Here is a 25153-nt window from a genome sequence, read left to right as displayed (position 1 = left end):
CCCATATATACATGTTTGTCATCTCACTAAATATAGTATACAACTGTATGTCATCTCCTGTATATAGCATATACCTTTATGTCATCTCCCCTGTATATAGCATATACCTGTATGTCATCTCCCCTGTATATAGTATATACCTGTATGTCATCTCCCCTGTAAATAGTATATACCTACTGTGTCATCTCCTCCTGTATATAGTATATACCTGTGTCATCTCCTCCTGTATATAGTATATACCTGTATGTCATCTCCTCCTGTATATAGTATATACCTGTGTCATCTCCTGTATATAGTATATGCCTGTATGTCATCTCTTCCTGTATATAGTATATACCTGTATGTCATCTCCTCCTGTATATAGTATATACCTGTATGTCATCTCCTCCTATATATAGTATATACCTGTATGTCATCTCCTCCTTTATATAGTTTATACCTGTAAGTCATCTCCTCCTGTATATAGTATATACCTGTGTGTCATCTGCTCCTGTATATAGTATATACCTGTGTGTCATCTCCCCTGTATATAGTATATACCTGCATGTCATCTCCTCCTGTATTAGACCTCGTTCACACGTTATTTGGTCAGTATTTTTACCTCAGTATTTGTAAGCTAAATTGGCAGCCTGATAAATCCCCAGTCAACAGGAAGCCCTCCCCCCTGGTAGTATATATTAGCTCACACATACACATAATAGACAGGTCATGTGACTGACAGCTGCCATATTTCCTATATGGTACATTTGTTGCTCTTGTAGTTTGTCTGCTTATTAATCAGATTTTTATTTTTGAAGGATAATACCAGACTTGTATGAGTTTTAGGGCGAGTTTCATGTGTCAAGTTGTGTGTGTTGAGTTGCGTGTGGCGACATGCATGTAGCGACTTTTGTGAGATGAGTTTTGTGTGGTGACATGCGTGTAGCAACTTTTTGTGTGTCGAGTTACATGTGACAGGTTAGTGTAGCAAGCTGTGTGCAGCAAGTTTTGCGCATGGTGAGTTTTGCGCTTGGCGAGTTTTATGGGTGGTGTGTTTTGAGTATGTGCAAGTTTTGTGTGAGGCAACTTTTAACTTTGCATGTGTTGCAACTTTTGTGCATGTGGCAATTTTTCCTCTTGTGCAAGTTTAGCCTGTGGCGAGTTTTCCATGAGGTGAGTTTTGCATTTGCACGTGTGGCGAGTTTTCCATGAGGTGAGTTTTGCACGTGTGGCGAGTTTTCCATGAGGTGAGTTTTGCGTGAGCCTAGTTTTGCATGTGGCGAATTTTGTGTTTCGACTTTTATGTGGCGAGGTTGGTGTATGTGTGGTGAAATGTGTGCTGAGGGTGGTATATGTGTTCAAGCACGTGGTAATGTGTGGCGCATTTTGTGTGTGTGTTCATATCCCCGTGTGTGGTGAGTATCCCATGTCGGAGCCCCACCTTAGCAACTGTACGGTATATACTCTTTGGCGCCATCGCTCTCACTCTTTAAGTCCCCCTTGTTCACATCTGGCAGCTGTCAATTTGCTTCCAACACTTTTCCTTTCACTTTTTCCCCATTATATAGATAGGGGCAAAATTGTTTGGTGAATTGGAACGCCCGGGGTAAAAATTTACCCTCAAAACATAGCCTATGACGCTCTCTCCTCCCTGTCGGAGCTGGTACTGCCTACATCTATGGGCGAAATGTGTTATTGACCATTGGTTGTCAAATTATGAAAGTGAAATGTACGATGTAGAACTATATGAATGTGCTTTTAGGTTAAAAAAAACCCTCTGTTTTCTTAGTGTTAAAAAATGTACTGTGGCCAATGATGTGGCGAAAAACTCTTTACTCATCCTGTGTTTCTTGATTTTTTAGGATATTGAATCTTTAATGTCCGAAGGAAATAAATCTCGCACTGTTGCTGCAACAAACATGAATGAAGAAAGCAGCCGATCACATGCTGTATTTAACATTATTTTAACGCAGACCTTGTTTGACCATCAGTCTGGTGTAAGTATCTGAATTAATTTATCTACGTATTTTTTTATTTTTTTTTTGAGTTGCGTTAAAAGGGATTCTCTGCTCTAGACAGAGTGTTTCCATGCTGGGACTCCCAGTAACCAGGTGTAATCTGTGGGCAAACCTCCAGACAGAGTAGTTTCTCTGTGGTGTGACCACAGGGGATATTAAAAGTAGAATTTAATGACCTGTTTTATGGCGAGTCACAGTAGGTGGCACATTAGAACATCTCTTTTGCTAACCAAGGACAACGGCGGCCCCAGCATCCATTGGAAGTAAAATGGTGGCTTTACCAACATGAATGTACTCCTAGTTGGTAATGTAGACTTGGAAAGGCATGGCACCCACTATGCCTGACCGGCGCTTCATTAGACGTTCTTTTCAATGTGGTCGTGGCGGGAGCACAGGACTTCAGTTCTGGTGATTGGTTTGGACCCAACAATAATATGTGATAAATGTCCGCTTGATTCAAAATCTGCTTCTATCACTTTATAAAAGGAACTTTCTAATTGATTTTCCCAGCTCAGTCTTGTGTTTTCAGGTCTTGTGAAATTCCATAGGAACTATAGAAGTTTTGGCACTGATTCATAAAGGTCAAAACGACATTCATAAATGTAGCATCGTCTGAATCAGTGGTGCTTAACCTGACACATTTTGGAATCTCAAGATGTGAACGTTAACAGTTTCTTGTGAAATTTCACATTATATTACAGTTTTCTGGTAGAAAACAAGTGTAGGATCATCAGACTTTCTGGATTAATATATTGCAAATAATTGTCTTTTCCCCAACATATATTTGCAGAGATGATGCTGATGCTTCTCATTTTTCCTAATTAGAACTCAGGAGAACGTGTCAGTAAGGTCAGCCTTGTAGACCTGGCTGGTAGCGAGAGAGTGTCCAAAACCGGTGCTGCTGGAGAACGCCTCAAGGAAGGAAGTAACATCAACAAGTAAGGGCCTTTCCATTGTTTTCACTAATACCCAATAGCACTACGTAGTCGGCAGATGCAATTTTCATTACTAAATCTTTTTTTCGGCTGAAGATGATATTTCACATCATATCATGTTTAAAGGGATAATGAAAAGTTAAGAAATTGGATGCTGGTTCTTACAGGTCAATATTCCATTATCTAAACCAGGACAGGTCAACCTGACACATTATCTGACCTTTAATTGTGCCTCTTGACTTCTTCAAATGGCTGCAAATCACATTCAGCTTGAATAGGGTTAGGAGTTAGACACACACATTTTTCAAAATTCCTAAGAAATGGAATTTTGACAGAAACCATGACAGATCCATTCACTATTATGAGGCTAGCAGAGTCACATTATCTGGCCTTCGCCCCTGCAATATTCATATTTTTCCAGGAATTCACAATAACATGGTGTGCTACCTTTTTGTGCATGTCTGAAAAAGACCAGTTCAGAGGCCAAACAATGTCCAAAGTAACTCTGTCGGCATCATAATAGTGAGTGGATGCTTTGGGGCTCAGCAGTAATAAAGTTTTAAAAGAATATACTTCACAAGTGTAAAGATAATTGCATGCCTATAATTTGTCCTCTCCTGGTGGAATAACACTCGCCTTTACGCGCTTTGGCAGTCAGCCGAAACGCACGTCGGATCCTGATTTTCAAAATGCACATTGTGGCGGACATTTTTGCAGCAAGCTATGAATATGCAATTATCTTATCCCTTTTTTAATGTACTCTATTGCTTATATGCTTTGTTTCTAGCATATTACACCAAAGTTGTACCACTATTGTCTGCTCCTGCTGTCTGTGATGCCATTTTGCACTGTATGATCTATACTTTTATTTTGTTTTAGATATTAAATCAAGAATATACATATTTTTATAGTTAGTCTACATATTCTGTAGTGAGTATATGGCCGATGCGCAGTTCTCCTTTGTGTGTTGTTTACATAGATACATATAGATATACATCCGGAAACTATAATGTTACCATAGAGAAGCAGTCAGTGGAGCTTTTCTCCTCATTATGAGCGGGCGTTAGTGTAAATGAGCGTCCATATGACATGACCCTTCCCGGAAGGCGCCCATCAGTCTCACCCTGTGCCTCTAGGTAGACATCATTGGAAGCTATTGTTCAGTTGTAAACTGTGGTGGATAGGTACTAGTTAATCTGTAGGGGGTTCACATAGACAAATATTTCACCTTCTAGGGTAAAACTGAAAAGATTGTGGTCTATGATGTACAGATATTTTCCAGTGTGTCAGTCACCTTCCCTTGTGCTTTGAGGTGTAGTACTGAAACCTGGGTAAAATAGGAATATGGCCTCCTTTTTCTATTTCTAAGCATTCTTCATTCTGTTTTTGTATAATTACATACTGGTACAATTTGAATCTAACTTTTTTCTTCTTTTCCATTTTTCTACTAAGGTCCTTGACAACTTTGGGGTTGGTGATCTCATCGTTGGCTGATCAAGCTGCTGGGAAAGGAAAGAGCAAGTTTGTTCCTTACAGAGATTCTGTGCTCACTTGGCTGCTTAAGGTAGCAACCCCACACATTTTACAATTTAACATACATTTTTAGATAGATGATTTTTTAAAATTAGATGCTCTTAAAGTGAAAATCCAGTCAAAATTATCTTCTGACATGTTTAACCGAACCTGCTGTTTTTGGTAGAGCTGCCCTATTGTCCTTGTGTGGAGATGTCCCAACTCTACCCATACTCCAAATGTTGGCAGGTTGGATTTCAACATTCTCAATCCTTTAGTTCCTATTGTAGATTTGTCGCTAGCAGCATTTACTCCCCTTTTCTTCTTGAGAACACATGTACTCTCAGACTAGCGAAGCATGCATTTATATATGGGGAAGAATAGCTGTAGATCCACAACTTTGTAAACTCTTATTATAGTTTTAGATGCATATAAGATAATTACTTTCGTTGAGTCGGTGATTTCAAATCTCCAATGTTGGTATCAGAAGATAATTTTGACTTTAAATTTTTATAGGGTTTGTCCACTACTCTGACAAACCATTCTCAGTCACTGTGTTTCCCCCTTATAAAATAATAGCTATACACACCTCTGGTGTGGGCTCTGTTCTAGCGATGTAGGCACTGGCTCTCCCAGGGCTCATGTAACATTATGTTACACAAGCCCTGCAGCCTATCAGCGGTCACTTCACTCTCCCCTTCTATGGACATAACTGACTTCCGGACAAAGTCAGAGATGTGACCGCCCTCTCCCTTTGCTTGACATAGCAATGTGACACGAGCCCCAGGATATCCGCACTGGAGCGGAATATAGTGGTTATTATATTATAAGGGGGAAACCTAGTGATTGAGAAGGGGTTGTCCGATTAGTGGATTACCCCTTTAAGTTGTGCTCCGAAAAATGCGATATACACATGCCTCTGTATGGCTGGTGGAGATAATCTGTATATTTTGGAGTGAATAGAAACATTTTTGACCTTTTGATGAGCGTCTAACTCCTCTGAATAACTATATTATTTGAAATTAAGGACAATTTGGGTGGAAATAGCAAAACTGCCATGATTGCTACAATCAGCCCAGCAGCAGACAACTACGAAGAGACACTTTCAACCTTAAGGTATGCTGATCGGGCCAAAAGAATAGTCAACCATGCTGTGGTCAATGAGGATCCCAACGCGAGAGTTATCAGAGAGCTGCGTGAAGAGGTGGAGAAACTGAAGGAGCAGCTATCACAGGCCGAAGTGAGTAGCTTACCTTTCCCCCAAAAAAATAAATTATTTATTTCATACAGTGTATGTTCCTTCTTTGTCCTCAATTAATGAATTTAAATTTATCTCAGAACTCCTCTGGGATATCTAATGTAGAAATGAACAAAATGCATTACGTTAAGAAGTAATTGGATCCTTATAAGAGTAGACCTGAGATTTTTTTTTTAGTGGCCTTGTTAGTTTGAACATTTAAAATATTTAAGGGAGTATTCCATTATATTCACATTTTGATTTATGCTGGTTAATGGGCATCCATTGTGTGTGAGTGAATGCCACTCCTTACTCGTACATGTAGTCCCTATTCTTAATAAATAAAGCGTGGTATTAGCCACCAAAGAGTATTCTGATCTCAAGGCTGCTGTCAGCCTACCTTCATTGACATCCATTATTTCACGTACTATAGGAGTTTCGTATAGGAACAATACAAGCAGATTCTATGATGCGATCATTAAATAAATTATTTATGTTATTGTTCTGTGCTCCCTTATGATTCATGTTCACAATGTGTCATAAAGGATATGTCCATATTTGTATTTTCATGATTTTTTTTCAGTTTTTTTTGTTACAAATCAAGTCTGCCCTCTATTCTTTGCCGTTTTTAATATGCAGCAGATATAAGTGTTAGGAAGCAGATGGCTCGATTAAATATGTATGGCTGCTTGATATTTTCCATGCACAGTCCATGAAGGCACCTGAACTAAAGGAAAAATTAGAAGAATCTGAAAAATTAATCCGAGAGCTAACAATCACCTGGGAAGAGAAGTTGAGGAAGACGGAATCTATTGCTCAGGTACGTGTGTTAACCATAGTATAGCAAAAAAAATCTGTTTAACCGAAATTAAGTCTTTTAGGATTATTTTTCACAGACCACAGATTTATTTTCAGATTAGATTTTTTAATATACTAGTGAAGCATTTTGACTCAGAGTGTAAGGTTTTTATTGGGTACATAATCCAATTCTGAAAGATGTAGTGAATAATCAATAAAAAGGCAGTATAAGAGTTGGTGTTGCCATCAATGGAAGTATCACCCTAACCGGGCACTATGGAGAGAGGACCCCGAGAAATTAAAGTTGACCACTGAATATACTGATTAGCAAACCATGTTAATTTATACATTTGGAATTACCAAAATGCCATATTCTTTAACCTCTTAACGACCGCTTTTTAACGGCGCTGAGAAATAAGGTTATAGCACCCCCTAGCATCGGAAAATCTCTGGGGTCTCGGTTATTACCGTCCCCAGTGTTGCAATTTCCATTATTAACGGAATAACGGCAACTGCAAAAAAAAAAAAAAAAGTCCGATTTCCTATTTATTTCTCTCTCCTCTGATATGATCTATCACAGCAGAGAAGAGAGAAATGGGGTCCCCTTAGGCTGCTTTCACACTAGCGTCGGTACGAGCCCGTCGCAGTGCGTCGGGCCGACGTACCGACGCATGCTGTGAAAGAAATGCCCAACGTGGGCAGCGGAAGCAGTCTTACGACGCTTCCGCTGCCCCATTGCAAGGTCCGGGGAGGAGGGGGCGGAGTTTCGGCCGCGCATGCGCGGTCGAAAATGGTGGACTCGACGCACAAAAAAAGTTACATGTAACGTTTTTTTGTGGCGGCAGTCCGCCAAAACACGACGCAACCGTCGCACGACGGTTGTGACGTGTGGCACTGCGTCGCAATGCGTCGCTAATAAAAGTCTATGGAGAAAAAACGCATCCTGCAGGCAACTTTGCAGGATGCGTTTTTTCTCCACAACGATGCATTGCGACGTGCAGTGCCCAACGCTAGTGTGAAAGTAACCTTAGCCACCTCGCATCCTCCAGTTCCTCCAGCTGTGTCCCCCGGACCTCGGTGTCTTCTTCCGGGAAGAAAATGGCGGGCACATGCGCAGTACGCCCTCCGAGATCTGCCAGCCGGCAACAATACAAGATTTTTCCTATTGTTTCATTTTGATCCCTGTGATAGACCCTGTCACAGCGGTCAAAATAAAAAAATAGCAAATCAAACCACCCTTTATCACACCCTTAGGCTAGGTTCACATTGCGTTAGGGCAATCCGTTTAGTGCTAGCGCTAGCGGATTGCGCTAACGCAATGTTTTTGTAGGGGCCGCGTTTAGGGGTCGCGCTACCGTCCCCGCTCTCGCAGATCCCCGATCTGCGAGAGCGGGGAACGGACCTCGGGCGCGCCCCGGACGCTGCAAGCAGCATCCGAGGCGCGCTACAAAAGAACGGCACATCGCTAGCGCGAGCCGAAAAAGGCACGCGCTAGCGATGCGCTACAGGCGAAATTTACATTGCTGTCAATGGGTGCGCTAATGGACCCGTTGCACGGCGTTAATTGCGACATTTTCGCCGTGCAACACTGTCCGTTAGCGATCACCCACTAACGCAATGTGAACCTAGCCTTAGGGTAAAAATAATAAAATATTTTTTTCCATTTGGGTTAGGGTTGGGGTTAGAGCTATAGCTATGATTAGGGTTGGAGCTAGGGTTAGTGTTGGGGTTAGGGTTGTGGTGTTGGGGTTACGGTTGTGGTTAGGGTTGTGATTAGGGTTAGAGCTATGTTAGGGTTGGAGTTAGAATTGGGGGGTTTCCACTGTTTAGGAACATCAGGGGGTCTCCAAACGCGACATGGCGCCCGCCATTGATTCCAGCCAATTTTGCGTTCAAAAAGTCAAACAGTGCTCCCTCCCTTCTGTGAGCCTGCCATGCGCACAAACAGTGGCTTTCCCCCACATGCTGGGTATCAGCGTACTCAGGAGAAATTGCACAACAAATCTTGTGGTCCATTTTCTCCTGGTACCCTTGTGAAAATAAAAAAGTTTGGTTCCAAAGTAAATTTTTTGTGAAAAAAGTAAAATGTTAATTTTTTTCTTTCCACATTGCTTTAGTTCTCGTGAAGCACCTGAAGGGTTAATAAACTTCTTGAATGTGGTTTTGCACACCTTGAGGGGTGCAGTTTTTAGAATGGTGTCACTTTTGGCTATTTTCTGTCATATTGACCCCCAAACTCACTTCAAATATGAGTCCAAATAGAAGAAAAATTGAATGGCACTGAGATAAATGTAATGAGTTACTTACTGGTATAGAGGGACAGACTCTGAATCATTGGCACATTATGGGAGTAAAGTCACTTGGTGGAGGGTGCTTGCCAGGAAGAAACATGTAGATAAATCCAAACGAAGAGAAAAGCAGCAACACTTCCGTTTTGTGACGAAGAAACCTTAGTCCTTTATTTCCAATAAAAATTAATGGACAAGGTAAACAGGGCAGGGACAGTGCAAGTAAAAAGGACGACGGCCGTTTCGCGTTAACCACGCTGGACCCGTGGAAGCGTGGTTAACGCGAAACGGCCGTCGTCCGTTTTACTGCACTGTCCCTGCCCTGTTTACCTTGTCCATGAATTTATATTGGAAATAAAGGACTAAGGTTTCTTTGTCACAAAACGGAAGTGTTGCTACTTTCCTCTTTGTTTGGATTCTCTTCAAATGTGAGGTGGTCCCTAAAAAAATGGTTTTGTACATTTTATTGGAAAAATTAGAAATCGCTGGTCAACTTTTAACCCTTAAAGCTTACTAACAAAAAAAATTGTTTCCAAAATTGTTCTGATGTAAAGTAGACATGTGGGAAATGTTATTTAATAACTATTTTGTGCGATATGACTCTGGGGCAAAAATTTTCAACATTTTTGCCAAATTTCAAAATTCAAGTCATATTGAAGAAATTTTACAACTAACATGAAGTACAATATGTCACGAGAAAATAGTCGCAGAATCACCGGGATCTGTTGAAGCGTTCCAGAGTTATTACCTCATAAAGTGACAGTGGTTAGAATTGTAAAAATTGGCCTGGTCAGGAAGGTCAAAACAGGCTTCGGGGTGAAGGGGTTAATAATTGCCAGGGATCGAGCTGCACAAAGGACTAGTCAGACAGGTGGGGCCCTGGTGGCTTCTCCCCGCCCGCTGCCAGTGACGGGTCTCTCCCTTGGAGCACTTATTAGAAGAAACATGTCACTTCAGGGCAGCGGGTGCGAAGAAGCCATCATGGATCGCTTTTCAATAGAAATTCACTTTAGACTTCATTCACACGTCTGTGTTGTATCAGTTTTTCACTGACAGAACACATACCCATTTTTTTAATTTCTGGGGCTATTTAAATTTCCTTGTTTTTTCACTGTCCGTATGTCCCTGCATAGACATGTCCGTTTTTTCATCTGGTGTGATGGATGAAAAGAGCCGATACAAGTCTATGGGTCAGTAAAAAAAATACGTACAGCGCACGGATGATGTAGTGTGTCAATCAGCACCCGAAAGGGGTGTACACTTTATGCTTGGATTTATGTAATGAACCAGAGAAATGGCATTGACAAAACAACATAATTTATGATCAAATTACATTCATTTTCTAGCAGTGTTATTTGAAATTTGATCAAAGTCTATTCGCCTGATGAAGAATATATTCAGTATACATCTCCATGGTTCACTTGTCATTTCTCTTCACCCAGGAGAGGCAGAAGCAGCTGGAGAGCATGGGCATTTCTCTCCAGTCATCTGGTATTAAAGTTGGTGATGACAAATGTTACTTGGTAAATCTCAATGCCGACCCTGCACTCAACGAACTGTTAGTCTATTATCTAAAGGTAAGATGATAACTAAAGGTGGGTTCACATTACCCGATTTTGCACAGTTAAATGTCTGCACATCAGTGATTTTTCACCTGTCGGTGGACATTTAGTTTAATGGGGAGTTATAGAAATCCAATACCCATGGTTCTTCTTTTTTACTGAGTATAAACGGTTTCAAATCCGCAACATGCCAGTTTCCCTTGTGCAGATGTGCAGATTTTTCTTGTATACTTGCGTTTAGATGCGGAAAATCCTCAAGTAATTAATGTGTTTTCAGTGTCATTCAGCGTCAGACTGCGTCAGAAACATGTAATCCGCACATGACTGTATCAATAAAGTTTTATCAAAGCCAAATACCAGGAAATGTCAAAAACAATGCAGCTTTGGTAAAACATGACCTATCAAACAAGAGAAAACAATGCGGTGATAAAACTGCAATAAAACAATGTAAAAAAAAAAAATGCACACAAAAACGAAAGTACTCTAATTTACCTAATAGGTGCAGAAAGGCAGCAGAAAATCTGCAACATAAAATGCTGATTGTGGGAACATAGCCTTGAATTTCTTGGTTTTATTGACACCTGCTGGTGCCACTCCTTAATTTTTTAACTATGAGATGCAACTATGGGATTATGAGGAACCGTATGGGAATTTTGCTGACTGTATATTTTTCTCACCATTGTCAGTGTCACCTTTCACATAATTGTCAGTCGCTTCATCATACTTTTAGGAAGCTTTTTTTTCCTTTTATAAATTAGGGTGGTTAATAAAAACCTGTCTGATTTTATGGAAATGATCACTAAAATAAATCAAGATAATAAAACATGTTATAGAATGAATCATTCCTTAGCTATAATGTAATACTGTTGAAGTAGATTTTTCTCTGGCGTCTGCCATACACTATGGCTTATTAGATTGGAGGCAGGTCCTCACTCTCTACCAGTTATTTAAACACTAATTGACAGCATAATGCATTGTACTAATTGTGCAAGTAATATAACTATACCATAAAGAGCTGTTTTTGTTTGTTCATCTTGCCTCACAAAATGAAATATAAGCTGATCAAAAAGTTGTATTTATTGCAAAATTATACTAATAAAAACTACCATATTTTTCTGACCATAAGACGCACTTTTTTTCCTCCAAATTTGGGAGGAAAGTGTGGGTGCATCTTATGGTAGGGATGTAACTTGGGGAGGGGGCAGCAGCGAGTGAGAGCACTGGGAGGCAGGAGGCAGAAAAATGTCCCTGTCTGGCTTCAGGAATCAATGCTGGGGAAACCACATGTTCCCGATCATTAAAGTGCAGTGAATATTCATTAGCTGCTTCCCCGCCCACCTGTCAGCTGAGCAGTGAACAGGGAGCAGCAAATGAATACTCCTTCACAGGGACACACATGGTTTCCCCAGCGCTGGATTCCTGCAGCAGCTGGGGAAATCTGTGTCTGGTGAAGGAGAGAACAGCAGCAGCAGGGGCCGGAGGAGACGGCTGCATACCTGCCTGGCTGTGCTGGATGCTGAGTGCTCCAGCACAAGGACCTGTGTGATGTCAGGAGTGGGCGGGCTGGAGCAGCACAGAGCCCTCCCTCTTCTGATGTCATCACAGGTCCAGCAGACACCACACTACAATCTGCAAGCTTACTCCTGTGCTGTGGAGAGGCAACAAGAGGGAGGGCTCTGTGTGTGCAGTCATGGGATGCTCCAGCATTTTACCTCACCACAGTGGCTGGTTGCCACAATTAAAAGGTTAGTCTTTACAACACACAATAAAGCACTCTACCACTCCTGTGGTGAACTATAACTCCCAGCATGCCATAGGATCTGCAGGACATGCTGGGAGTTATAGTTCTCCCATGGGTTCTTAAAGCTGCAATCCAGTTTTATTTTTCAGTGCTGGAGTGGTGCTTTAAATATAATCCCTGTGCCCCCATTCTTATACTCACCCTCCAGCGTCTTCATATAGTACTTTACAGCTACCACACTGGTCCCGTAGCTTCCAACATAACATACTGTTATATATAATAACAACACATATAATAGTAGGTTATTAAATATTTTACCACCTTTTTTGCTTCAGATATTTTTTCCCTATTTTCCACCTCTAAAACCTGTCTGCGTCTTATAGTCCAGTGCGTCTTATAGTCTGAAAAATACGGTAATGTGTTTTGCAAAAAAAAAAGTGCCTTATACAGCACTTTAAAAAAAAAAAAAAAAAAAAAAAGATAGGTATGATTTTAGAATAAGACAAAGAAAAAATAAATATTTTTTTAAAAAGTGATTTTCTTGTACAAAAGTACTTATACTTTTAAAAAAAATTACATAATTTGGTTATCGCCTAAATTGTATAGAGTTGCAAAGCAAATGATAATGTGTCAATTATACTGCATGTTGAATTTTTTACAGTGTCAAAAATTACATAAAAATACTTTTCTGATTTAATGTTTTTTTTTCTTTTTTTTTCATGTTTGCAATAGAAAAAAAAGTGCCTAAAAATAGTACCAGTAAAAACTACAACATACATAAAAAGTTAAGAGTATACAAATCTGAAAATGATTTTTATTTTAAGTAATTTTTTCTACAAAAGTAGTAAAACATAAATGGTAAATTCAGTATTGTCATTATTCTATTGAGCAACTGAATTAAATATACAATGACAATTATACCGAACTATAAATTGTGTTTTGTGATATATACCCCAATATCATCTAATGCCATTGACAAATAGATCTCATCTGGAAAAACAATCCCTCATATGGTAACATCAATGGAAAAACAAAAAATTTGTTGGCTCTTGGAACAAGAAAATAAAGAAGCGACACAAAATTGGTATAGCATAAAAGCCAAAACTGGCTTCAGCAGGAAGGGTTAAACAGATTTCTCCTAAACAACCTTGAACATGTCTGATAAAGAATCGAATAAGTTGAAGAAAAACTGTTCCCAAACGCTATTAACCTGCAGACACAGGTTTAATCTGCAGGTTAATAATGTTACAATGCTGTCTACTTGCTCAAAGCGCAGCTGCCAAAATTCCCTTTATTCCTCCCAAGTGCTGCCGGCTTTCAGTCATAGAGGCCTGGAGTCGCTACATTTACTGCTCAGTACTCCGTGAGCGGCAGTATGAATTCCCTGACAGTTCGATTGATGCCTCACTCTGCAGTGTATCTGTGCACAGTAAGCAGTCAAAGTGTCGGGGCGTGCATACAGTAGCCGATCACAATTCTGTGAGCGATGACTGACTGTAGCCAAGGCGGGCACCACCTCTATCACTGAAAGCCGGAGGCTCCTGAGAGGAATAGAGTTAATTTTCTCCCAGTTGCCTGGCTTTCACTAAGGCGTCCAGACAGCACTAGAACGTTCATAAACTGCAGTTTAACAGCGTTTGGGGACATGTCACGTTCCCTGTAAATACAGTACAGACCAAAAGTTTGGACACAACTTCTCATTTAAAGATTTTTCTGTATTTTCATGATTATGAAAATTGTAAATTCACACTGAAGGCATCAAAACTATGAATTAACACATGTGGAATTATATACGGTACTTAACAAAAAAGTGTGAAACAACTGAAAATATGTCTTATATTCTAGGTTCTTCAAAGTAGCCACCTTTTGCTTTGATGACTGCTTTGCACACTCTTGGCATTCTCTTGATGAGCTTCAAGAGGTAGTCACTGGAAATGGTTTTCACTTCACAGGTGTGCCCTGTCAGGTTTAATAAGTGGTATTTCTTGCCTTATAAATGGGGTTGGAACCATCAGTTGTGTTGAACAGAAGTCTGGTGGATGCACAGCTGATAGTCCTACTGAATAGACTGTTAGCTGCTTTTCTCTTGCCATAATACAAATTCTAAGTAAAAAAAAAAAGTGGCCATCATTACTTTAAGAAATGAAGGTCAGTCAGTCTGAAAAATTGGGAAAACTTTGAAAGTGTCCCCAAGTGCAGTTGCAAAACCCATCAAGCGCTACAAAGTAACTGGCTCACATGAGGACCTCCCCAGGAAAGGAAGACCAAGAGTCTCTTCTGCTTCTGAGGATCAGTTTATCCGAGTCACCAGCCTCAGAAATCGCAGGTTAACAGCAGCTCAGATTAGAGACCAGGTCAATGCCACACAGAGTTCTAGCAGCAGACACATCTCTACAAGAACTGTTAAGGGGAGACTTTGTGCAGCAGGCCTTCATGGTAAAATAGCTGCTAGGAAACCACTGCTAAGGACAGGCAACAAGCAGAAGAGACTTGTTTGGGCTAAAGAACACAATGAATGGACTGGAAATCTGTGCTTTGGTCTGATGAGTCCAAATTTTAGATCTTTGGTTCCAACCACCGTGTCTTTGTGCGATGCAGAAAAGGTGAACGGATGGACTCTGCATGCCTGGTTCCCACCGTGAAGCTTGGAGGAGGAGGTGTGATGGTGTGGGGGTGCTTTGCTGGTAACACTGTTGGGGATTTATTCAAAATTGAAGGCATACTGAGCCAGCATGGCTACCACAGCATCTTGCAGCGGCATGCTATTCCATCCAGTTTTCGTTTAGTTGGACCATCATTTATTTTTCAACAGAACAATGACCCCAAGCACACCTCCAGGCTGTGTAAGGGCTATTTGACCAAGAAGGAGAGTGATGGGGTGCTACGTCCGATGACCTAGCCTTTACAGTCACCAGACCTGAACCCAATCGAGATGGTTTGGGGTGAGCTGGACCGCAGAGTGAGGGCAAAAGGGCCAACAAGTACAAGATTGTTGGAAGAACATTTTCTGTGACTACCTCTTGAAGCTCATCAAGAGAATGCCAAGAGTGTGTAAAGCAATCATCAAAGCAAAAGGTGGCTACTTTGAAGAACCTAGAATGTAAGACATATTTTCAGTTTCACACTTTTTTGTTAAGAATATAATTCCACATGTGTTAATTCATAGTTTTGATGCCTTCAGTGTGAATTTACAATTTTCATAGTCATGAAAATACAGAAAAATCTTTAAATGAGAAGGTGTGTCCAAACTGTTTGTCTGTACTGTATATTAAGTAATATTAGATATGTTTTTTGTTAGTTTTATTCTTTTCTTACTGTTGTACAGTATGTGGATATGCAGTAAATGTACAAGGAGTCTGGAATACCCCTTTCCCTGAGCATTTGTGTCTCCTGTACCTACTATGAAGTGTAGAGCAGGGGTATAGAGTGTACACCAAATGTGATCTTTTGGACAGCAAAGTATATTTGCCCAAAGTTGTATCAGGAACTGTTAATATTTGTCCTGTCCTCCAGCCTTTTTACCACTGACTTTGTAACTACAAAATTACAACTATTATCAAAACTGTCGGTTCTGTGCCCGGCGACACTGGTTGACACTTCTTGAATTAATCAGATATTTTTTCTTTTTAGGCTGGGGCTAACTCAGACTTTTTCTCACACAAGATTTCCAATGTTATCTGTGCACAACTTGCTTTAGCTTCTGTAACTAATCATTGTGAGATTTACAGCAAACGTAATCAGCTCTTCATTTTTTATTTCATTTGTTGACAGTTCCATGAAAGTCACATAAAATCTCAATGCAAATTCAACCTATTCCTATGGACTACAGCTGCTGTGCGGATATAGAAATGGAAGCTATCGGTCACAATTTAATTAAAGGGATTGTCTGGTCTAAAATGATAAGTCTGCAGTCATGCTGCTGTGTGACTGCAGACTTATGAATCCCCCCAATGTATGCACTGTGTACTTAGAGGATTTGCCGGTTACTGAGCCGGGAACAGCGGTGATGTATGTGTTATGCATACTCCCGACCAGAGCCAGTACAGTGGGCTTGGCCTCTCTCCATAAACTTGTATTGAACAAGGCCACCCCCACTAGACAGCTGTTTCACTAGCTCGCGCCCACTAGAAGGCTGCGTCACTAGCTCACGCCCACTAGACGGCTGCGTCACTAGCTTGCACCCACTAGACGGCTGCATCACTAGCTCGCGCCCACTAGACGGCTGCGTCACTAGCTTGCGCCCACTAGACGGCTGCGTCACTAGCTTGCGCCCACTAGACGGCTGCGTCACTAGCTTGCGCCCACTAGACGGCTGCGTCACTAGCTTGCGCCCACTAGACGGCTGCTTCACTAGCTTGCGCCCACTAGACGGCTGCGTCACTAGCTTGCGCCCACTTGACGGCTGCGTCACTAGCTTGCGCCCACTAGACGGCTGCGTCACTAGCTTGCGCCCACTAGATGGCTGCGTCACTAGCTTGCGCCCACTAGACGGCTGCGTCACTAGCTTGCGCCCACTAGACGGCTGCATCACTAGCTTGCGCCCACTAGACAGCTGCATCACTAGCTCGTACCCAGTAGACGGCTGCATCACTAGCTTGCGCCCACTAGACGGCTGCGTCACTAGCTCGTACCCACTAGACAGCTGCGTCACTAGCTCGCGCCCACTAGACGGCTGCGTCACTAGCTTGCGCCCACTAGACGGCTGCGTCACTAGCTTGCGCCCGCTAGACGGCTGCGTCACTAGCTTGCGCCCACTAGACGGCTGCGTCACTAGCTCACGCCCACTAGACGGGCTCAGCCTGGGAGTATGCATAACGCATACATCACTACTGTTCCCGGCTCAGAAACCAGCGAATCCTCACTGTGCACAGTGTGTGCAGCACTAGCAATCTTCTGTCTTTTGCCAGTTTGCTTTAAGGCTATGTGCACACCATGTAGATTTAGTGCAGTTCTGCAGCGTTTTTTTCTGCTGCAGAAACGCTGCAGAACTGCACTGTGATTTACAGTACAATGTAAATCAGTGTGAAAAAAAAAAAGCTGTGCACATGGTGCAGAAAAATCCGTGCAGAAACGCTGCAGATTTCAAAGAAGTGCATGTCACTTCTTTTGTGCAGAACTGCAGCGTTTCTGCACCCATTGACTCCCATTTTGTGGGTCAAATTCGCATAAAAACTGCAGATGTAAAAACGATCTGCAGATTTTATGCGGATTTGGGTGTCAAAACCGCAGCAGACGGAAGTGACGTCAGTGATGTGGAGGAAGTGTGTGGGCGGAGTCATACTGTCGGATGGGGATCGATGTGAGGCGTATGGTAGAAATGGTATGTATAGTGTGTGTGTGTGTGTGTGCCTGTCTGTGTGTTTGTGTGTGTCTGTCAGTAGTGACTCATTGTAGTCATTCGTCGGGTGGGACTACTTCTCCCATCGAAATGTGATGATGGGAGAGTTGTCCCATCGTCAGGCGACTGACTACAATGGGTTAAAAACACACACATTTACATGTAGTACATACTCACCACATACGTCCCCGAAGGCCACCATCCACGATCATCCTTGTCCCAAAATAAAAAAAAAAAAATCTTTTCCGTCGTAATCCATAATTTAGGTTGTCCCACAACGTCCTCCGGTGATACACTGCAGGAGTTAATCGCTCCTGCAGTGCATCGGAGCTGCCCGTTCGTTTCCTGGAGTTAAATGAACTCCGGGAGCTCACTTTACGGCAATTGAACTGCCGTGAAATTTCTCACGCGCCAGTGTCGCAAAGCGAGAGTCTCGGAGTTCATTGAACTCAGGTAAACTTGTGCGCATGTGCAGGCACACTGCAGGAGCTTTAGCTCCTGTCATTGTGTTTGGGAAGCCGTGGAGAGGAGAGCAGTCACATCTCCTGATGTGACTGTTCTCCATGGCAGATCGTCGTGGGACACTCGATATTAATGGACTACGTCGGAAAAGACTACAGATCATCAAGGGATTTGTAAGTATGGTAAAATTTAGAATATTGAAATACTTTTTCCTGTGTCTTTTTTTTTTTTGTGTTCAGTAATTTGGGGTTAATAATGGATAGGCGTCTTATAGACGCCTCTCCATTTTTAACTGGGGTTAACGTCACCTTACAATGTCAAGGTGACATTAACCCCTTATTACCCCATATCCCACCGCTACACGGGAGTGGGAAGAGAGAGGCTAAGCGCCAGATTTGGCGCATCTTAGAGATGCGCCATTTCTGGGGCGGCTGCGTGCGGGCTGGTAGTTGTAGCCGGGGGGGGGGGGGGGTGCAATATCCATGGCCCCTCTCTAGGCTATGAATATCAGCCCGCAGCTGTCTGCGTAGCCTTTTCTGGCTATAAAATATAGGGGGACCCCATATTTTTTTTTCTGGGGTCCTCCTATTTTAATAGCCAGTAAGGCCACGCAGACAGCTGTGGGCTGATATTCATAGCCTGGGAAGATTAACCCCTTCCCTGGCTACAAATTAGCAGCCTGCAGTCGCTGGCTTTCCCTTTCTGGACATGAAAATTGGGCGGGAGCCTACGCCAATTTTTTTGAGGGGTTAATAATGGATAGGCGTCTTTATAGACGCCTCTCCATTATTAACTGGGGTTGTCACCTTAGGCTACGTTCACATTTGCGTTGTTGGGCGCAGCGTCGACGACGCATACCGACGCATGCGTCATGCGCCCCTATCTTTAACATGGGGGGCGCATGGACATGCGCCGGTATGCGTTGTACTGCGTTTTACGACGCATGCGTCATATAGACGCACAAGACAGGGCGCAGGGGACGCTACTTGTAGCGTTTTCCCTGCGCTGAAATTCCCGATCTGTAGGATCTTATGACAACGCATGCTTTGCAAAACGCTGCGTTGTTGGTTGCGTCGCCGACGCTGCCCCCAGCAACGCAAATGTGAACGTAGCCTTACAATGTCAAGGTGACGTTAACCCCTTATCACGTAAATATATATATATATATTTTTTAAACTTTATCTCTTTATTTAGCGTTAAAAAAGCTGACAAATCAGCATAAAAAAAACGCACAAATAAATGCACAAAAAACGCACTAAAAAACTGCACCAATACTGCACTGCAAAAAACGCATAAAAACGCATAAAAAAACGCAGGAATTGTCAGCTGCGTTTTCTGCCAGAAGATGCAGATTTTGTGCAGAAAATTCTGCACCAAATCTGCATCGTGTGCACATACCCAAAGAGCTGCAATGCATTTATGTAAAAACCATAATGATCAAGTTAAACAAGAAGTCCTATGAAACTTTTTATCGCCTAAACCTGTGTAACCGTCTATGTAGTGTTGGGTAAGTGCGTTAATATTCTCACCGATTGCGGTCTTCTCCAGCTTCCAGTGCCGCTCTGGTCTTCTTCTGGGTCACATGACCTCTCGTCTAAGTTGCTGGATCACACTGGGGTCTATGGTGAAAGGATATCCGTCACACCAAAAGTGGACTAAAATCTTCAAGTTCATTTCTGGAGCATAAGTTTAGACAGGACAGCTAAGTCAGCAAAACCAACACGTTTCGATCGGAGGATCAAAATACCATGATTAAGACCTTCTGGTTAAAATGTGTTGGTTTTGCTGACTGAGCTGTTCTGTCTTCATTTATATTCCGAAATAAACTGGAAGAATTTAGACCACTTAAGGAGTGCAGGATATCCTTTCCCCTTTAATGTCTGACAAGCTCATGTGCCCGTCCACCTCTGTGCAAGATTAGTGAGCTGGAGTCCCATTCCCTGCACACTGTTCTCTATGTGTGAGCCGGAAGTTGCACATTGTAAGTCTATGGAGCACAAGAACGAGGTTCCATAGACTTACATGGTTAAAAGTGACTTCCAGCTCATACATGGATCCCAATGTGACCTCGCAAATCAGAATAGTAGTCATGTGACCCAGAAGAGGACCAGAGCTGGAAAGCGGGGATGACTGTGATTGATGAGTGAGCATATTAACACACTCAACACTATATACATTTACACAGGTTTAGGCAATAAAAAGTTTCATGGCAGTGCTTCTTTACGTGTGTGCGTATTATATTGTATATCTGTATTGTATAATCTCCATTTGCAATTTTCGACAGGACCACAACAGAGTGGGTGCGGACACTTCTCAGGACATACAGCTCTTCGGTATTGGGATTCAGGCTGAGCATTGCCTAATAGATGTAGCTTCTGATGGGGAAATTACTCTTACACCAAAAGAAAATGCTCGGTAAGCCAAACAAGTGACCTCTAGAATATTGAAGCAATGTCTAGTCACGAGCCTCATTGTCCAGTAGTAAATGTTTGCTCCATCCTACCCACCTCCTTACTACCATGGCTACACCATTATTATTATCCTAGAATAGAGCACTTCTGTATATACAGATCCCATCGACCAGCACACCATTTGTTTCCCTGTACGGTTCCTGTGGAATCCATCAGAATGAACCTGTGTGCTAATAAAAATCCAAGGCATGCGAACGGAGGTATAGTTGGGTTGTCCTGCACCTATTGGCAGCCGATTTCATATAAAACAGAGCTATAATTCAGCCCTACCCTGTATATTGCAGTTTTTTTACTCCACTGCCGGTTTTTGTACATGCAATTTCACTCTTTGTGGGTTACAAAGACACATAGGTGCATCCAGGTCTTTTTCAGCTAATTATACTGTATCACTACATTATTTATATCCCACAAGTTCAGTTTTTGTGTGAAAAGCACCAACCACATTTTTAAATGCTGTTATAGTATATGCCATTGCTTCCTCTGTTGGCCGGGCATTCTACAGTCCGAGTGCTCTAACTGTAAAGAATCCTTTCCTATTTAGATCCAGGAATGGCCACTTTTGTGCATAGTGTGCATTCCTCCTTAGAATACTGAGTGAAGCTATATCTGTTGGCAAAAAACTCTCAAAGCAAATCAGTTGTCCTTCCCAAGCTGATTCCCTTCTGTCTCCTCCTCAACTCACTGAAACACCAAGGCCCACATTCATCAAAGCAATTTTGCCAGAATTCTTGAAAATTGGTATGAAAAGTCGCTAAATTTTTGTGCTACATTGAGTTAGGCAAAAAGTGTACACCCAGTTCCACCAAAATGGGCAGAGCTGTCACATCACGCCACAGCTCGTCTAATTCATGATGAGCTGTTGTGTTTTTATGCCTCAAATCTTACTTCTGGCTGGATTAATATTTGTGGCGAGGCGCCCAGAGGCACAAGTCACTCCTCAGATGCTCCTATTTCATTAAGAGGCGTGCAGTTCATAATGAATCAAGAGTCTGACTCCAGTGAGAACTAGAAGTCTTGGTGAATCCGGGCCTATATATATATGCAGCTTCATCTCCCTCCTTCCCTTTTGTCTTCTAATGCGTTGTGCTAAACGTGTCCAAGATTCAGAAAATGTTTTGAACTCCTGGCACTGTCCAATGTGGACATGTAATGGCGAGACACCAGGTAAAAGAAATACACAATCCTATAAACCACAGTGTGAATATATGTGTTTTTCTTTTTCTTTTTTATTAAGGCATTAAACAAAAGCATCAAAATTAAAAATAAAGAAGCAAAAAAAAGCATCTTCACGTATTTTTTTAATTTTTGTCAATGTTTTAAGAGAATTGAACTCATTGATTTGATTAATTTTGATATGAAGTGCGCTCCTGGAACGTACTGTTATAGAACAATTACCTGTGAAGTTTCCACCACTGCATGTTGTTGTTATGGCCGCCGTAGACGCTTGCTCAGCTGTATTCATTATTTCCCAGCTCCTTATTATTCCGTTTGTATATGACTGTTACTGTCACACTCGGGGGTGGCTGTATGTACGTAGTGAATGTTCTGATTAATGTTACAGGTATTTTACTCCTGTGTCACTTCCCCAAACCTCCCCAATAATAGCAGGCGTCAGCTGCCTAATGGATCTGGGTCCTCCTGTGCTCCAGGCATTAGCCAGCTGGGGTTATTGAAAACCGCAGGGTAAGATCATCACCTCGCCATGCTGTGTGCAGCCGTGGAGTAGCATGGCAGCGTGACTGTTAATGCTGATAATTGAGTGGGCCATTGTCCTTTGGGGATTGTTAAATGTGACCCCACTGGCCAGATGAGTGATTGTACACTTCTTTTCTTTACAAGGCGCCAGCCTGATTTATCTGTATGATAATGGCTGCGGAGAGCTCACTGAGCCTGCCGAGAAATCCGAGTAAATACTTGTTTAATGATCAATAGGACGACACAATTGTTCGCCGCCTGGACATATGTATTTATTGTATATCCTTTATGATGGTGAAGCACAGCTCAGACTCTTTTATCACTTTATAGCGTCGCCCTATGGCAATCAGTGATGTGTCTGATGTCTGATTTCCTGGTCCAGTAATTGTTCCAATAAATGGAAGCAGTGAGACTATAATTTAGTCACATGGTCGTTCAGTTACCCCCATTTTTATGTACTCTGCCAAAATAATGGAGGTGTCCCAGCACAGCGGGTCAAGCTGGCTCTCTGCCTGGGTGACAATGGAAGCAGAATAAATATTTAAGTACTGAGCTCCCCCTAGTGGTGACTGGAGGCATGTTATTGACTGCTGTGTGATGGGAGACATTCTACTTGCTGCATTGTTTGTCTGGTAATTTATACTGCTTGAACCACCCCTTAGGATCAAAGCCAAATTGGCTCTCCTTTTAAAGACAACCTGTTTGAAACTGCTACCCCCTCCCCCCCCCCCCCCACATATGCTCTTCGCAAACAATTTACAAAATGCTGTGGCACTTTAAGTCACAAGTCACATGGATGCGTAATTACCTCAGGGTGCTTCTTCTTTATTTTTCTTTTTATGCAGTGTAAACCTGCGGAGTGTTTTTGAAATCCATAACAAGTCAATTTCTCTTACAGGCATGAGTTTTATGTGCAGATTTTCCCCATAGAATTGCATTAGTAAAATGTACATGCGGAAACGCACTAAAAACTCATTTAATCTGCATATGACTGTGTCAAAGTGCTGCAGAATATGTTGGCGCTGTAGAAGCTAAACTTTTTATTATTATCAATACAGTTTTGTCAAAGCCAAATACCAGGAAGTATCAAAAACTTTATTAAAAACACAGTGAAACACGTGAAAAAACAACATTGCGCTGAAAAATGCCATGAACAAAAACTCCAACATAACATAAATTGGGTATTAAGTTTAGAAATGCTTCAGAAAATCTGCATCATCAAAAAACTCATTGTGGGAACTTACGGTAGCCTTAAAGGGCTAAATAGTCCTATAAATGGTTTGGAGGTGGGCTAGATGTTTCTGCCAGGTTCCCTTTACAGAAAATATATTTTTAGTTTAATGCTTTTTTCTGAACTGATTCTGGTCCAGGGGAGAGGAGTGCACATGGTGGATCCCTCTAGCGTTTCCCTGCCTGGCAAGAGTTGGGGTGACTTCCTTTATGGGGGCACTCTGATGGTGCTGTTATAAAGAAATATCTTCTCACCTCACTATTTCACGGGAAGATACAAAAGAGAATTCACAAACAAGAGCTCGCCTCCCCATCTTTTCCTTTCTCTGGTGGCCATGGCTGGAAGAGTGGGTGCCATGTTTATTCTAAACATAAATGACGATTTAGGATTTTGATCTGCTGGTTAGTGCCGTCTGAAATATGTTATTGGATCATTACAATGGAAACTACAACTCATAGAGAAGTGTTCCCATTACACATGTCTGCTATGTGTGCGTTCTGCTGAAATTAATAATCCTACTGCATTCTCACTATCTTGGATGGTGCATACATTGCCATTATACCTGGAGTTCCTTCACTCCTGCGCAGACCTACAAGGTGAGGTCCCAGGTTCTAAAATGCTGAGCCCTTTGTGCCATCCAGTTACAACTACACTTTCTTAACACGGAAATAGTGGGAAAATGAGCACAGTTCTATCCTGGTCCAATGTGGAAAAAGGATAAAAAACATTTCTCCGTCTGATTTATAGATGGAATAATTACATTCTATGTTTTTATATCCTTATTAGAATGCTTTCATTGTGTTTGGAGTGAAAACCCGCCTCACATGTTAGTGCTAAGCTGTGCTCGCTATATCCTATTTCCAATGTTCTTTTACAATTGTGGAATTTCAGGCATTGTAGAATGGCTAAGAGTTTCCCTTGAATAAAAGGGCAGCGGACGTCATTCCCGTCTCAGCGTCTCACTCACGTCTTGCCATAGCATGTCTGACATCTGAGCCAACACAATAGCCTTGGCTGGGAGCTGAACTGTGCCAGCCAGGGCGTGAGCCAGACGGCAGGGTGATCGCCTGTAAGAGAAGCCTAGAGGAGCTGGGTGGCGGATGGAAGGAGTGACACACATGACAGGAATGAGTCGGAAATGGGAGGAAGTATAAAGCTCTTGGATGCCTCCATCATTTCATTTGGCAGACTATAATAGCGAGCCCATTTCTGGACATGTAACTGATGCCACTGCCACCTTCCAACACTTCCTCTGGGCGCTCAGCAATTGCTCAACTTAATACTTAATGCTCCACAGTTACATAAAAATGGAAGAGGCAACATTTAATGATAAAAGGAGGCTCTATCTGTCCATGTAACTATCTATCCAGGCTTGGACTGGCCCACAGGAGAATCCTCCGGTGGGCCCCTGTGCAGGAGTGGACCACCACCTTCATATATGAGCAGCCCTTGGCACTATATATGTGAATCACTATGTACAAACACAGGCAGCATCTTATTCATTTACCAATCTACCCATGTCTTAGTTACATACATTTGTGGTGGAAGATAATGTCACATTTGCCTGTAGCTGAAAAGTGGGGCCCTGGAGTTGGAGATGGGGGGGGGATATGTAGAGGTGTCTTGCTATACATAAACCTGAGGAGAGACATGTCAGCCATGGGGAATGGAGCAGGGTGACGCTACGGAGGTCCTGCCTTGGTCTAGTCATTCGAGACGCATAGTATGTTTTCTCTGAAACTCCTCAACATTTCATGGTAAAACGTACATGGCTACAGGAGAGCAGACAGTGTCTGATTTCTGCTTCTCAGAGTTTGGGCAGCATGAATCTACTCTCAGATTCTTACGTGTGAAGCACATTTATGTTGAATGTCAATGGTGCCACT

General features: G+C 42.1%; 1 protein-coding gene across 5 annotated transcripts in view; it reads left to right on the top strand.

Annotated features, from left to right (window-relative positions):
- The window catches only part of KIF13A (kinesin family member 13A), a 242705-nt gene that overhangs the window by 140508 nt on the left and 77044 nt on the right, over nucleotides 1-25153 (top strand). For all 5 annotated transcript variants that reach the window (XM_077269946.1, XM_077269944.1, XM_077269945.1 and 2 more), the window contains 7 exons: nucleotides 1842-1976; nucleotides 2823-2935; nucleotides 4385-4496; nucleotides 5472-5684; nucleotides 6391-6501; nucleotides 10210-10344; nucleotides 20155-20285. In XM_077269946.1, the coding sequence (XP_077126061.1) occupies nucleotides 1842-1976; nucleotides 2823-2935; nucleotides 4385-4496; nucleotides 5472-5684; nucleotides 6391-6501; nucleotides 10210-10344; nucleotides 20155-20285 (950 nt within the window). The remainder of the gene's footprint in view (nucleotides 1-1841; nucleotides 1977-2822; nucleotides 2936-4384; nucleotides 4497-5471; nucleotides 5685-6390; nucleotides 6502-10209; nucleotides 10345-20154; nucleotides 20286-25153) is intronic.

Source organism: Ranitomeya variabilis, chromosome 6 (assembly GCF_051348905.1).
Source record: "Ranitomeya variabilis isolate aRanVar5 chromosome 6, aRanVar5.hap1, whole genome shotgun sequence".
Lineage (NCBI taxonomy): Eukaryota > Metazoa > Chordata > Amphibia > Anura > Dendrobatidae > Ranitomeya > Ranitomeya variabilis.
This window is presented reverse-complemented; position numbering and strand designations above follow the sequence as displayed.